This window comes from Rhodnius prolixus, unplaced genomic scaffold (assembly GCF_049639745.1).
Source record: "Rhodnius prolixus isolate KJV_2025 unplaced genomic scaffold, Rpr scaffold_7, whole genome shotgun sequence".
NCBI classification, from domain to species: Eukaryota; Metazoa; Arthropoda; class Insecta; order Hemiptera; family Reduviidae; genus Rhodnius; species Rhodnius prolixus.
Genome location: NW_027411582.1, coordinates 1,469,644 through 1,483,852, shown reverse-complemented (window position 1 = coordinate 1,483,852; position 14,209 = coordinate 1,469,644). Strand labels below are relative to the sequence as shown.

General features: G+C 34.1%; 1 protein-coding gene across 2 annotated transcripts in view; it reads left to right on the top strand.

The window, feature by feature from the left end:
• LOC141446672 (uncharacterized) overlaps window positions 1-13,781 on the top strand; it is a 49,456-nt gene extending 35,675 nt beyond the window's left edge. For both annotated transcript variants that reach the window (XM_074113311.1, XM_074113312.1), the window contains 11 exons: window positions 189-365; window positions 1,202-1,318; window positions 1,421-1,644; window positions 1,740-1,815; window positions 2,902-3,023; window positions 3,657-3,879; window positions 4,079-4,584; window positions 5,216-5,698; window positions 6,131-6,431; window positions 6,910-7,169; window positions 8,428-13,781. In XM_074113311.1, the coding sequence (XP_073969412.1) occupies window positions 189-365; window positions 1,202-1,318; window positions 1,421-1,644; window positions 1,740-1,815; window positions 2,902-3,023; window positions 3,657-3,879; window positions 4,079-4,584; window positions 5,216-5,698; window positions 6,131-6,431; window positions 6,910-7,169; window positions 8,428-8,884 (2,946 nt within the window). In that variant the 3' untranslated portion in view covers window positions 8,885-13,781. The remainder of the gene's footprint in view (window positions 1-188; window positions 366-1,201; window positions 1,319-1,420; window positions 1,645-1,739; window positions 1,816-2,901; window positions 3,024-3,656; window positions 3,880-4,078; window positions 4,585-5,215; window positions 5,699-6,130; window positions 6,432-6,909; window positions 7,170-8,427) is intronic.
• The last annotated feature ends 428 nt before the right edge of the window (window positions 13,782-14,209 follow it).

The following is a 14,209-nucleotide window of genomic DNA, read 5'->3' as shown; positions in this document are numbered from 1 at the left end:
TGGTGGGGTATTTCTTTTGCTTATAAAAACAAAAACAAGATTTGATTGGAAAATACCATACGCATGAAACCAGAGTAGTTTTCAAATTTATGAATTTTGTAAAACATTCAACTCTTTACACTATTAGTGGACATGTTGCTGCATGTTTAGTTTTGATCACGAGATTTTTTTAAAGATGTATTGTTTAGAGGCTGGAGTTGTTCCTAGTGCGGGAAGTGGACTATGTTGTGACAGACAGGGAAGACTATCCACGGGCTGGAGGAAGAAATCACCAAGTTCCAACGCCATCCCCGTTACCTTCCTTCTGTTCTGTATCGCCGGCAACACCAACCAGTCCACACGATGGCCTAGCCTCCAAGAGAACAGTCAGTATTTTTACTATTGGTTGATATTAGAATATTAAGAAAATGATTACTTGGAACCTTGATTGGTTGAGGTTCAGATGGGCACCATATCCACACACCTATGACGAGATCTATTTAGGGGGTTCCAATGGCATGCTATACTCCTAATGATTCTCGGTCCAAAGAAAATTACCCTTCTGACAGGGTGGTTTTTTATTGTCCTTAAAAAAGTCAGTTTTTTTTTTTTTTTTTTAAGGCTGTAAACGACAGATTCATCTAGTGTATTACAATTTTATAATTATATCAGGATTGTAGCTGCTGCCTATCTTAAGGCTAAGCAGTTCTTTTCTATCTTTCAGGCTAACTGCAAGGTACTCAACCTCAAAAGAGATTCGTTAGCTGCTAAGATATTCAGTCTACACTTATAGCATCAATTTCTTTGATGGTGTAGATTAAACTTTTATATCAAAATGTAAAAGCTAGGATGATTATTGTTTGTCTTAAACAATATTAAGTTGTACGATTGTGGCTAAAGTGTCACTTAGCTTTGAGTTTTAATTCAGGATTTCAAGTAAATCTGAAGTTCCACTTCCGACAGCTGTGAATATATAATAGCCATTGATCCTGACCGGCAGAGCTACTTGAAAAAAATCAATGAGCTTAGTTAGGTTTTAGAAGAGGTCTATTGGTTGCCCAGAATAAAGTAGAGAAGGCAGTTCTGAATGGAAACGCTCCTGGCGATCGATAACCAATACTGGAAACCAACTAACTAAACGTTTTACTAAAATAAATTAACTAAATACAGAATTATTTGAATGCTTTAAATCGAATTTCTGACTTCGATTAAATTGTTTCAGCGTTCTCGTGCAGAGGCAATGCTTGAACGAGTAAAACATCAACCACAGATTAAGAATACTGGAGACATTCTCGACAACGCACTCACCTGGAGAATACCAATATATCCATTGCCTCGGGTATGTATTTTTTTTTAAAATTATTATAATAATTTTGAATTAACAACAAAAAAAAATTAAATGTAAACATTTTATACATATAAATCATATTATATTGTATAGTTTATCAATTGGCTGGAAAAAGTAGCGAAAAAAGCGGAAAAGCTGTATGACAGCGGTGGAAGGATCGTAGAAAAAGGCGTACGAGAATTAAGGGGTTCCTACCTGAAAGTAGAGACTTCGGCAAGGCCGGAATTCCGACAGTTCAACAGTTGGCCAAGTATAGCCGTGCATAGAGACAATAATAACCAGCAGAAGAATAAAAATCACAGCAATGAGTATCAAAGGTTAATATCATTTTATTGTTATTATTATTATAGGGAAGGGGCCCAAACATTATTCTCATACATTTTTAAGTAACTATTGATAACTATTTTTACAGAATGACCAGAAAAATTGGTAAGGTTGCGAAGGAAGCAACATCGGCACCTGGAGGAGGAGGCAATGGCTATTGCGAGGTTAGTGCCAAACCGGAATCGGAAACAATCTATTGTGTGATGACACTCACAGGACTTCCTCTTGTCATTCTAAATATGTTCAATTCAGATAAAAAAAAAATCGTTAGCACTGTTTTTTTGAATTTTAGCAACACACTTAACACGTAGGCCACAAAACCGTACATTCTACTGAAATTGCTCTTTATAGTCGCTTTCAGTCAAATGGCATTTCAAAGGGTGGCCTTCCCCCCTCATTTTCTAAATTTTTCAAGGGGGAAGAGAAAACTTTTCAAACAAAAGTTACAAGTTATTGTAAGGTATGTAGTTAATATCTATTGGTTAAACGGATTAACTGCAGTGATTTTCTGAGAATAATCTCAAGAGAAAACTTCAGGAAATCTTTTCAGAAATTCATACTTCTGGTCTAAGGTGCATCAGAATCGTGCTACTTACACAGTCTTGCCAATTTGCGCCGGCTGTGGTGAGTTCAATGAGACTGTGCGGCACTTTGTAAAGGTGTGCCTAGTTTATTCCAAAAACTAGATTTCTCGTCTTCGGAAGGACAAATGTTTCCCTACCGGAGATTGTGGCATCTGGTAATCTTTACGAGAACTTTCTAGGTTTATTCCAGTGCACTGTGGCGATTGAGTCGCCATGCTCCCTAGTGTCCTGTTACTACTTTATTAGTTTGTTATAATGGCATCTGGCAAACTCTAGCCGGAGTTGTTGTTTTTAAGGCCCCGGTATCTCTGATGAAATGAGGTGTGGGCGGGGAACAATGGGCATTTTGGATTGCCTGAGTTCCTTCCCCTTTTTGGTGGAACCGCCCTTCTAATACAATCTACAATCAGAATCGTGCATTATCTAAAAGGATATTTAGAGTGAAACCCCTACTTCTGAAGAACCCTTTATTGACGATTTCTGGTCTAGTGTTGGCCAAAAAAATGTTTTTGGATAACACTAGACTAACATCTTTAAAATGGTAAAGATTAGCTTCTTTTGTTTTTATTTAAGTAAAAGCAATTTTTCTTTACCTGCCATTGACTTTGTATCATGCTTCGAAATAAAATGGATATTATTATTATTTAATTTTTTTTTTTCTTGTAGATGTGCCGCATACATTATGATAATTTGGACAGCCATGTCGCTACCGTAGAGCATCTAAAACTTGTCACAGATCCTACCCAGTATTGCCATCTAGATTCTATTATAGCCCAGCATAATCTTGGGTAAGTGTTACAATATACTAAAAATTTAGAATAGAAGTTGAACCCTCATATGAAATTGAGTATAATCTTTAAATTTACAGTAGTAGGATGTCCCTCTAAAGATCTCGTTACAGAATTAAAACAGTTCCATAATATTTGCATTATATTGTTCAACTTAATAACAAATAATTTATAAATCTTACTTGGCTTGACTTTTGGTGAGCTATACATAATACCCTAACTTTCCGAATTGGAAGTAAATCGCCTTGCCGAAAGTGATAGTATTATTCGAAATATTTTTCAGTCCTTTAAGATTTCGTCGAAAACAGCTCTTACGATTCCATATACTAAAATTATATAAATCTACTTCTTATATTTTAAATATTTTTTCTGGCAAATTCGATTCTAAGAGATGGAGAGTAGTGACGGCCCTATCATCTTTTGTGTCCTGTAAAGGGAAGGTTAAAGTCGAGTCTGAAGAATATTATTCCACCGGAAGTACCTCTTAATTCAATGGAGATTCTCGAAAATGGCTTCTTGCTTTTTGGTTGAACTTCTTATTGGTTCGGATAGGTTCTATTTATATTCATATTTTCGTTTTTTATGTATTTATTTGTTTCATTACAAGTCAAAATTTTGTTATTTCCGTTTCAGAGTAACTAGTGTAAGAAAAAGTTTAAGGATAGCCAAGTCTCCGCCGCCATACTTACCGCCTGAGATGGGCGGCCGACAAAGTAGTGAAACCACAGTAAACAACCACCATCCCGCTACTACTGCTACAAGTGCAGTGACAACACCGCAAAGTAATGGACATCTTACTCGTTCTAAAACGGCCGCAAGCGCAGGCGCAGTAAACATTTGTCAGCCATTACCCACGGTTAGTTTATTTTTTGCTATATTTTTTGTTTTGAAATTATAAAAACGCCCCAAGTTTTTAGGTGGAGCTAAAATTTTAAGGTGACTCAAACAAACCTTGGTACTGAATTTGTAATTTTACACGGAGCTAATCAAACACCTTCTCTAAAGCATGTCTAACATTTTGTTATTCTAAAAAAATAAATTGAAATAAATTTCAGATTCATAATCAGTTTAATGGAATTGACAAGAAGAGAAGCAAAACGCAGACGCATAGTTCTACTCCGGAAACAATACCGCCCGCATTTCCGGAGCACAACCTAAGGCCAAGAAGAAGTCTGCGAGCGGCCACACCGCCAAAACCTCAGCCAGCCACTTTGCCTCCGCCTCCGCCGCACAAGGAGACGAGCCATACGTCGCAGCTTCCCAAGACACCAACCACACCGAATCAGATTCTAATACGGCCAACTTTACCGCCGCCACGTAGGACTAGTCGTGTGATCAGAAAACGACTATCAGTAGAAGAAAAACTAATAGAAGACAATAAATCATATTATAAAGTAGAGGTGCTCAATTCTAAATTGAGATCTACAGAATATTTTATTTCACAAAATAAACTTGATAACCAATCCAAACTTAATGGTACAGTTCCTGGAACTGTTTTACTTCAACAGGAAAATAACAAAACTACCACTAAAACGCCGGAAAAGGCACCAGTTGTTGTTAGGTTAGTATGAAGTTTTTGTTTTTTTTTCTTTCATTTTAGATCAGTAAGACATTCTTATCGATCAGTAATGCTCTTTCATTGTGTAATCAGTGATTAGCTAAAAATTTGATGCTCTTAGGCCGTCTGTGCTTTGTGGTCTCATCTTCTTACTCTAAAGATGTTGCCTGGTTACCACGAAACAGTTTACTCTGACCAGGTGTCTTATCTTTGTCGTAAAAGTGTAAGCGTTCGTCATCTGTGCTAAAGGTATGAGATTCTGCCTTAGGAGGCAGCTATTATCCACTTCCTATTTGCGCACAGGAACATGTTCGGACAATGTAGAATGGGGAAATAGAGGATCTCCAAGGCTTCTGCTAGGGGCACCTTCTTGGCTCACCATCGGGATCGATGACCCTTCAAGGATTTTTATCACATCTCTTCTATAGGTCGATAGGACCAAGTTAGTTTAGGGACAATTGCCGGCCCTTAATATTTCTATGCTTTCCGGCTCTTAAAAGCTAGTGAAGACGTTTATGGTAATGAAATTGGGTTCTGTTTGGAAATTAAGCCGTTGCAATTGAAGCAATACTTCTGGGTATTTCTTTTAATGCACTTGATTAAATTCAAAACTTATTCTTAATCCATATTCCAGGTTTAAGAAAGTTAGAAAAACTGAGCTAGCTGTACTGAGCGATGAAGCCGAAAGCTTTATGTTCGGCGAACCAAAGAGACCCAGTGCAGAAAGTAGTGAATCGAGTGAGGATGATGATGAAGACGATGAAGCGTGTGGCGAGGACGAAGATGACTCGGAAGTAGCAACCTCTGCGTCCAGCAATGTACGCAAAGTGGAACGTCTAGATGAAGACGATGTTAAGCCTAGCCTACCCGTACTGCAACCACCATCATCTCCAGTTCATCGTTCACAACCTCCATCGTCTCCGCCGAGCTTGCAACAGGTAAAAGACGAACCAGAAGATCAAATAGAACGGCGAATTACTTTCTCCTTCGACATGGCACCACTTAGGGATCCCTGGTTGGAGACGTATAAAAGGCAAGACGAAGGCACCGAGATGTATATACCGCAGCACCATACTTATCCTTCGCTACTGCTTCCGTATCAGCTACCGCAAGAAAAGTAATTATTGTTTTTCCTCTTATTTTCATTGGATAAAATCATGTGCGAAAAGTTACGAGTGTAAGTCTGTAAGTCCCCAAAAACAAATTACAAGTTAACTGTAAAAAAGAAAGTAGTTTATGTGTTCATATAACATGTTGAACATTTTTTGAATGATATGATAAGTAATTGGGCTGAATAAATGACGTTTTACTGTTAGAACAAAATTCAGTGTTAAGAGGCCTAATTCCTAAAAGTTATAAGTAGTAGATATAAAATATAAAAGTAGTAAAACTAAAATTTGCTTATTTTTGTTATAGTTCGTGGAGGTGTAGCAAAGAGAATTTTAATGTCCATCAATATTAAAATAAGATTTAATATCCCATTAACATCAGTTTGAAGACTAGACATATGTTGAATTCCAACTACTGATTGCTTTTCCTTTTTTTTCAGACATTTTAAAAGATTACTAGGAAGTGGCGCTTTCTCGGCGACTGGTGTACGAAGGAGAGATCATCGACTATCTAAATTGATAGACGATAGACCTCGAAAATCGCCAAGATGTCATGCCTCAACTTTGGCCATCATGTCTAGTCTGATGAGGCGACACAGGCCAGGCAGAGACTGTGACCGGACATTTACTTATGAAGAAGATTCTTCATTGGCTAGTGATATAATTGAATCTTCCTCGAATTCTGAAAGGTTTGCTACGCAAACGCAGACCATTGTTCCTAATACCACCGCTGTACAACAGGTAATTTAGGAAGTTATAAAAACTTAATTCTGTTTTCAATTTATATTGCAAATTCTTTTAGTAATTATTTCGTATTAAGATCTATTTTCAAGCGGTTATTCTTATTCGGAACAATTGGAAGTTCGATGGCATCTGTACATTGGAAAAATTCGTTGAACTTAAATGGTATACGTTGAAAATAAATCATCTTCAACTGTAGAACCGAGTGTTTCACTGCCAGACCCTAGAATTTTACACTTTGTTCTCGGGTCCCCCCCCACATATAAATTTGTAAGGTCAAATTTCTTCTGGGAAATTATGAATAGTGAATGCTATTCGGTTTAAAATTGAAAGTGAAGGCAACTAAAGGGCGCTGCTTCTCGACAATCAGAAGAATATTCATAAATCTTACTGAAAAACAGTAAATCCACTGGTACTACTAAACTATCAACCAAAGCTGTAAATGGTTTTCATTCTTTTCCATTCTTTCTTTCAACAGGCGTTCCTTTCTGCCGTTTTAAATCCAGAAGGTGTAGATAGAATTGGTGAAGCGCTCTTAAATGGTGAATCTGAGCTGTCCATGATGGAGCCTTGTCTGGCTGTGGATCCTAAAGCGATTACCGACGGCGTTAGCATAGTAAACGTGATGAACGGTCTAGACATGGACATCAACACGTTGATCAACACTTACCAACAGTGCACCAGTCTGGAAGCAGGAGCTTTTGAACAAGCACCCACCAGGCCGTTCGATTCATTCAGGTAATTCTTCGCATTTCCATTAGTAAGTTATATTTGCAACAAAGGTTCTTTTAAACCTGTTTTTTTGTACTTGAGTACTCTTAAATAAGCTTGTACCTTTCGTGTCCTGGGTTGTAGAGTGGGGTAACCTTTATTCATTTTATTTTTAATTTCTTGTTCTCATATTATTGGCATCAAAATAAAAGATGGCAAATTATTACATAGAAATATTGTTTGTTGCACAGTTACTTATGATTTGCGAATTCTTGATATCGTATCCAACGCTTTTTTAATATAGGGTGAATTGAAAAATGATTTCCTTAATTGGTTGCCATAAACAACGAGTGTCTTCTCTCGAAAAATAAATAAATAAACCGAAAAGTGTAAAATATTAAAGACTTGAAATTGAAGAATTTAATCTTATAAGGCAGCGGTTCCCAATCTTTTATCATTAGTATACCCCTTTACCTGATTGTCTCCTTAGTGTGTACCCCTATATATATGTATATATATATATAATATATAAAATAAATAATCGTATTCTTGATTTTACGAATTGTAACTTAAAATTAACAGCAAAACAATCTGAATATCGGTATCGAATCATTCGATATTATATTGGTATCGAAAAAATACTGCAGTATCCAATGAGTACTAAATTCTTGTCAATTTATATGTTATTCAGTTTTATTATAAAATTTTGAAATTAAGTTGTAGGAATCATTTATTATATAATTTTTTTCTCATTAATAATATATATGTATAATTTTTATATCTTCCGCCATAATAACGTTTTTTTTTTGTACTTCTAAACAATCTTTCGCGTATCCCAGGTTGGGAACCGCTGATATAAGGCTAAGCAGGAGGAGAGAGAGGTAGATCAACACTGATACTAAGGAAAATATCAGTGGGTCAAATCGATGGGATTATATTATCGTTGATGACGAGCGTCTTTTCGTTGTGACGAATCGATCGAAAATTGATCTTGAGAAGATTCCAGATAATCGCAGTGCAATTATGAGTTAGGAACTCGTGGTCGTAGAGTACACCATGGTAATCAGTGGAGGGGATACGTTTCCTTCTAAAGGAACATTTATTGATAAAATGGTTTTAAAAAATGGCACATTTGTAAAAAATTAATATGTTTAAAAAAATCCGGAGTTTTTAGAAAGATCTTATAATATTAAGAGAAAGGACGTGAATGTACTGGCCAGAATATATATTTTTTTTTATCAATTCACATAGTTTTAATTGCAGTTTTTATGTATTCTAATTCTAGGTTTGGAGCTGATTCTTGTGCTTCGTCCGATTGTTCAGATTTATTTGGATTTTTGGATGATGGTAGGGTAGTGTCGAAAAAACGGAAACGAAAACGTAATATGACAGGATGGCCACAACCAAAACGAAAAGTCAATTCTAACTCAGCGGTCAAAGATATACTGGCCGACCAGCCGCCGGTCGATGTGAATCAGTTCGAGTGTGTAAAAGCGGCTAAAGCTGATAGTCAGAATTCACTTAGCACCACCACTAGCACCACGCCTCTAGCGAAACGTCGAGGCAGACCGCCAAAAAATCGCCCACTACAATCGGCCACAAACAGTACTGATTCACCTTCATCGACGACCTCGCAACCACCACCACCGCCCCCGCCACCTCCGCCATCTTTATTATCAACTTTACCAATCAGAAGGAAGGTACACAAGTTATTTGCCCATAGAAGGTCGTATTTCAAGTAGCTTCTTCTTCTTCTTCTTGTATCTCTTCCCCCATCCTTTCTTATTTACGAAAGAAATCTAAAGAGAAAGTAAAAGAATGTGTGATGTGAACTTCAATTTTGGGCTTAATATGCACCCTACTAGGCCGCTGTTCTTGGTGTAAAAAAATGAATCAACGATTTAAAAAAAACAAAAGGAAGTACTCAATTAGTTATACTATTATAAAGTCAGCTGCTTCTTTTAGAATTTTTTTGGCGAGTTCAGCTGTTTTCCAATGTTGGGTTGTATACTTAATTTTTATTGAAGCGACTGCTTTGTATTATAATGATGGGAATTGTTAGAAGCGTGTAGTACTGTAGAGCCGTCCAATGGCTACCGATGTTTTTGAAGCTAGCTGTTGCAGTCTTTTCTTTGGATTTAAGTTAATGCTGAGAAATTAAGTCATTGAAACGTTTCCTTGAAATCAAAGTGAGTTAGCATTTTTTTAATTTATTGCCAAATCACCAAGCAGTATATAGTTCAAGTCCTTGCTAAATTTGTTTAAAAAATGGTTCTCACTGTTAATTATGGCTATTTATTTTTGGATATCTTTTTCGAAGCATGTAGATGTTGCAAGTGTTTTACTATGTTTTCTTATGTTCAATTCTAACAACATACCTTGAAATAAACAAAATATTTCAAAAAGGTGGCATTTATAGTTTATTATAAAGTCGAACTGCGTCAATAATTTAAAATGCAAGTAATTGGGGCGTTCTCCATTCAGGTTTTACAATTACTTAATTTCATCTAGAAGTCCTTCTTCTAGAATGGCCAGTTTGGTGGCCATGATGTACAGTTCTGATCACTCGTATCTAGTAGGAAAGATCTTCACTACTCCAGAAGTTCATCCTCCCAAAAAATGGAGTCTTATCACTGAAGATTTCTTTTTATTTCATTTGATACGAACAATGACATCATTGAATCCTAGTCAAGATGATAAAAAGATTAATGAATCCAGATATAAATTAACTCCTTATACCGATCTAGAAGCTCTTGTTTACACCATTTCGTTTACAACTTCACCATTTTGCAATTATAATCAGAATTCATGTAAACAAAAAATTAATTTCTGTAAACGATTTTATTTTTTGTTTAAGAAGAGTGATTGTGGTTAGTTGTTCCTCGAAGACCTACCGAGAGAATACAAATTATAAAGCTAAAAGTAAAAGAGCTTTCGCCATATTTACTCTTTCGAGTAGAGAGAGTGAAGCTTTTTGCCACTTCAGATGCAAAATCCTTTCTTCAAGTTTGTTTTTTGGGAGGGGGTGGCGAAAGGATCTCACGTCATCAAGAAATTGCTTAAGATAGAATCTCGCACGGAGACGCCTAACGCAGGTGTTTTTGCTACAATTCCCCAGTACTAGCATAGCTTTCACAAAATCAACTTTAGATCTAACAAGTTCAGTGGCACGATTATACACTTCTTATTTGGTGGTTTAATTATAATGCTTTATAGTATGCGGATAACCTTATTTGTTTTTCCACAAGAACGTTGAATGTATGACTGCAACTGCTTTGCATAATATGAAATGCGCCAGGCTGGACTACACGACTTCATCATTCTTCTCAGGAACCCCTTTCTTACACCATTAATAATTAATTCATTTCTACAAAGGATGTGTTAAAAATTTATTTTTTATAATATAAATAAAAGTTTTTATAACGTAATTAATTTTTGTAAGAGGCCTTTATTTTTGTTCTTTTGTTTGGTGAGGGGGGTAGTCTTGGGTGGAAATTAGAAAACTATTTGAACAATTATTCTTAAAATTTACATGCTACTTAGAGCTTAAACACAAAAAGTACAAAATTAATTTTTTTTTATTTATAGGTTTAGATTAATTTTTAATAAAGCGCGATTAAAAGAAATAAAATGATAGGTTTTTTCATTACAGGGGACAGCTGAATAAAATAAGTGGGAATATATCCAAGGCTGACTTTATATACTAAAGATTGAAAAATTAAAACGTGTATATAAAAAAAAAGTCATTACCGGGTTTTTTAATATATATTTATATAGCATTTATTATTTTTGAATTATACTATTGGGTGCAATATGTAATTTTTCAAAGTCACATACACACTACAAAAAAATCTAAGCATTGTTAAAAATTCGCTGATGTATTATACGGATATTTTTTCCCCGTATCGTATTCATAATATATAATATATATATTTTTTTTCGCAAGTTCCGATTTTTTTTTTAAGTATATGTACCGCCGAAGCGAGTACATATCGCAAGTTTATAACTATTTATATACCAAGAAATAAAAGTATTTTTCTTTTTATTATGTAAGAAATAAAACTTATTTAATGTAAATAATTTATTATTTTTTTAAAATTATTTATAAGTACGAATTCTGTTGTATCATGGACTAAATCCAATTTTTTTCAAGGAGAGATTTTTTTTTGTAAAAGAAAAACGTTTCGGGAAATAAAGATGCAGTATTTTCACTTTTTTTATTTTTCATTTCTTTCAAATAAATTATAAGTTACATGTCAACTTTTTTTATTTAGTTATTCATATTTACAGATATCAAAATTAGGGTACAGCAATAAGAGGTTATTGCTTTAAGAAATGGGGTACTATTGCATAATTAATAGTAAAACTTCTCGCGTATTGTTCAGAGAAGTTGGGGAAATTAGAATTATGAGGAAGGTTTTTAGATACAGGTATATTACGAACTAACATTTTTATTTTCCTACCTGAAATGCAAGTAAAGTTCAATACCAGTAAAAATGGTCTACGTCCCAAAATGGAATCAATTTACATTTTTCCTGCTGCTTTGATATTCTAAAATAGGCCCAAACACGTTTTATAGTATGTGTTACTTATGATCGTTCCACGTATTGTCAAATTATTCAGATAATCCATCCGCAATTTCTTTGTACAAGTCCTAAAGTTATAAAGATTGGAAAATAACTGAATACTACCAGGTTATATTCACTTCATTTTTAATTTAACTCTTGAATCCACAAACAATTTGAGTTGTCTAAGCAAAATGAAATTTGTTTACACTTTGATTAGTCAGAAAGGTAGCCAAAAACTGTAATATTCGCAGGGATACCAACAGAAATGGCAAAGATCTGTGAAAGTCCCGATGTGGGGCTGCGTTGTTTGAAACTTTCCTCGTAAACAATATTTCTACATATATGTATGAAATAGTTTACCCCATTTCATTTTTTTAAAAAATGCTTTAAATTTTTAATATACTTTGTCTGACAGCTAAATCAAACTGTTATTTACGTAAAGAGATCAATTTCATTTAATGCAAAATAAAAAAGGGGGGCGTACAAATTTATGTATGTATTGTATATGATTATTTCGTATAAGTATTAAAATCCCACTGGTTACTTGATGTGTTATGTATATAAGTATGTATTTTTTTTAGTTTTTAGGTGATTGTAATATAAACTATAAATATTAATTTATACTATACATATTATACATAAAAGTACGTACATTTGTTTTATGTAGTTTCTAAACTTACATATCCTCCATTTTGAGTTCATCTTCTGTTTTTGTTCCTTTAAGAGAGAGGAAGAGAACAAAAAGAAAAACGACTGTAGTCTCTGTGTAATATTTAATTGTAAATAATTTTTTCTATTATATATAAAAAAAAAGTGTATAATCTTTTTATTATTTAAAGACAGGTTATACTTAAAAAAAGAAGAAAGAAATATATATTGCGTATTTTAAGAATCTCTTTGTATATTTACTTCTAATTTTTCACAAAGGGTTACGTTTACAGGTTTTTTTTTATTAGTATTCATTTTTCTTCAGAGGTTTGTTCCAAAAAGCTGTGTACAAATAGATTGTCACCAGATTCTTAAAAGATTTTATTTTTGGTTTTCTTAGATAAATCACATTCATCAAAAGTGGCCAGTATCGAATGTTTATATCTATTATTATAACAAGCTTGTTTTCTGCCATTCTGACACGTTTCCCTATCTCCATCCATCTTTTGAGAGATTGGGAATACCAATTAGCATTCTGCGAAGGTAGATTCCAGTGTCCTGGGTGTACCAGATTAAATTTGTGATAGCCATTTGAGACGGCACTGCACTTTATTTGTTACGTCAAAAAAGTCCATCTATACCATTTCTTGCTCGATTTTCTGCTGTTCACGATAAAGTGGCCATTTAAAAATTGTACTGCGTGCATAAATGCCTGTTCTCCACTAAATTAGCCTTAACTCCTTAGAATTCAAAATTACAGTTGATTCAGTTATACCAATCGAAAGAACATTTAATTCCTCCAAAAGATGTCGTTTTGCCTATTTTTAGAATTTGAAACTTTTTTTAAGCGATAAACTTTTTAGTTTCTTGTCCAAATGAGAACTTTGTTTACCCAAATTTTTTTAAATTAAAGTGCACTTTATAAGGCCGTTCCATAAAAAAGCTTTGGGTAGTACCCCTCATAACCGACTGCGTCTCTGTTCTCATACATTATTCCGAAACTTCTTAGCGGACAGCTTACCTATTTAGTGAGCATAGTCTAAGCAATTATACTGTCTTGCTTTTTTCTTCGTCTTTATTTTTGGAACACTCCTTTTCTTTTAACAAAAATTAACACCATATGTTCTTATGCAAATGATTTTCATACATCCTTGAACATTATTATTTACAAAAGTTTAATAAAAAAATACTTGTATTTTTTAAAAAAAAGTGATGTAATAAAAAAAAATAGGTTCATTGTTCCTATTAAACTTAGCCAAAAAACAAACAAAAATTGCAAAGAAAAAGGAATTCCCAAAGTTGAATATTTCAATAAATAAGTAAATTTGATCCAATGATAGTATACAGAAATAATAACAAAAAGATTTATATAAGAGAAAAATGAATAAAAGTGATCTAATTTTCTTTTATTTTCAATAATAAATATTTACCTTCTTTTTTTAGCCTTGGAATTGCAGGATGTTTTTGTTCAGCGGATTTATCCAAAATTATACGATTTAAAATTAGGGAATGTACTAAGGGGAATGTTTAAAACATTTCTCTAGTCAAAGTTGGCTACACTGACAATGCTTTTGCACTGGACGGCATTTAATTTCACGTAATTAAAGTGTTAAACAAACAAAAATTAATGTGGTTAATAATTTGTCAGGTCTTAAATTACAAACAGGAAGGAAGTACGGCAGGCAATGGCCAGAGTAAGTATTCATTATAATAAAGAAGTTTTCATAATGAAGACTTATCTGGACTTTGCTGAACATTCATTATTAGATTAAATAAAAAAAAAATCAAGTCATTTTTTTCTTTGTTGGAAGACTGCAAACTTGTAGAAATCCTAAAATGATGTCAATGAGA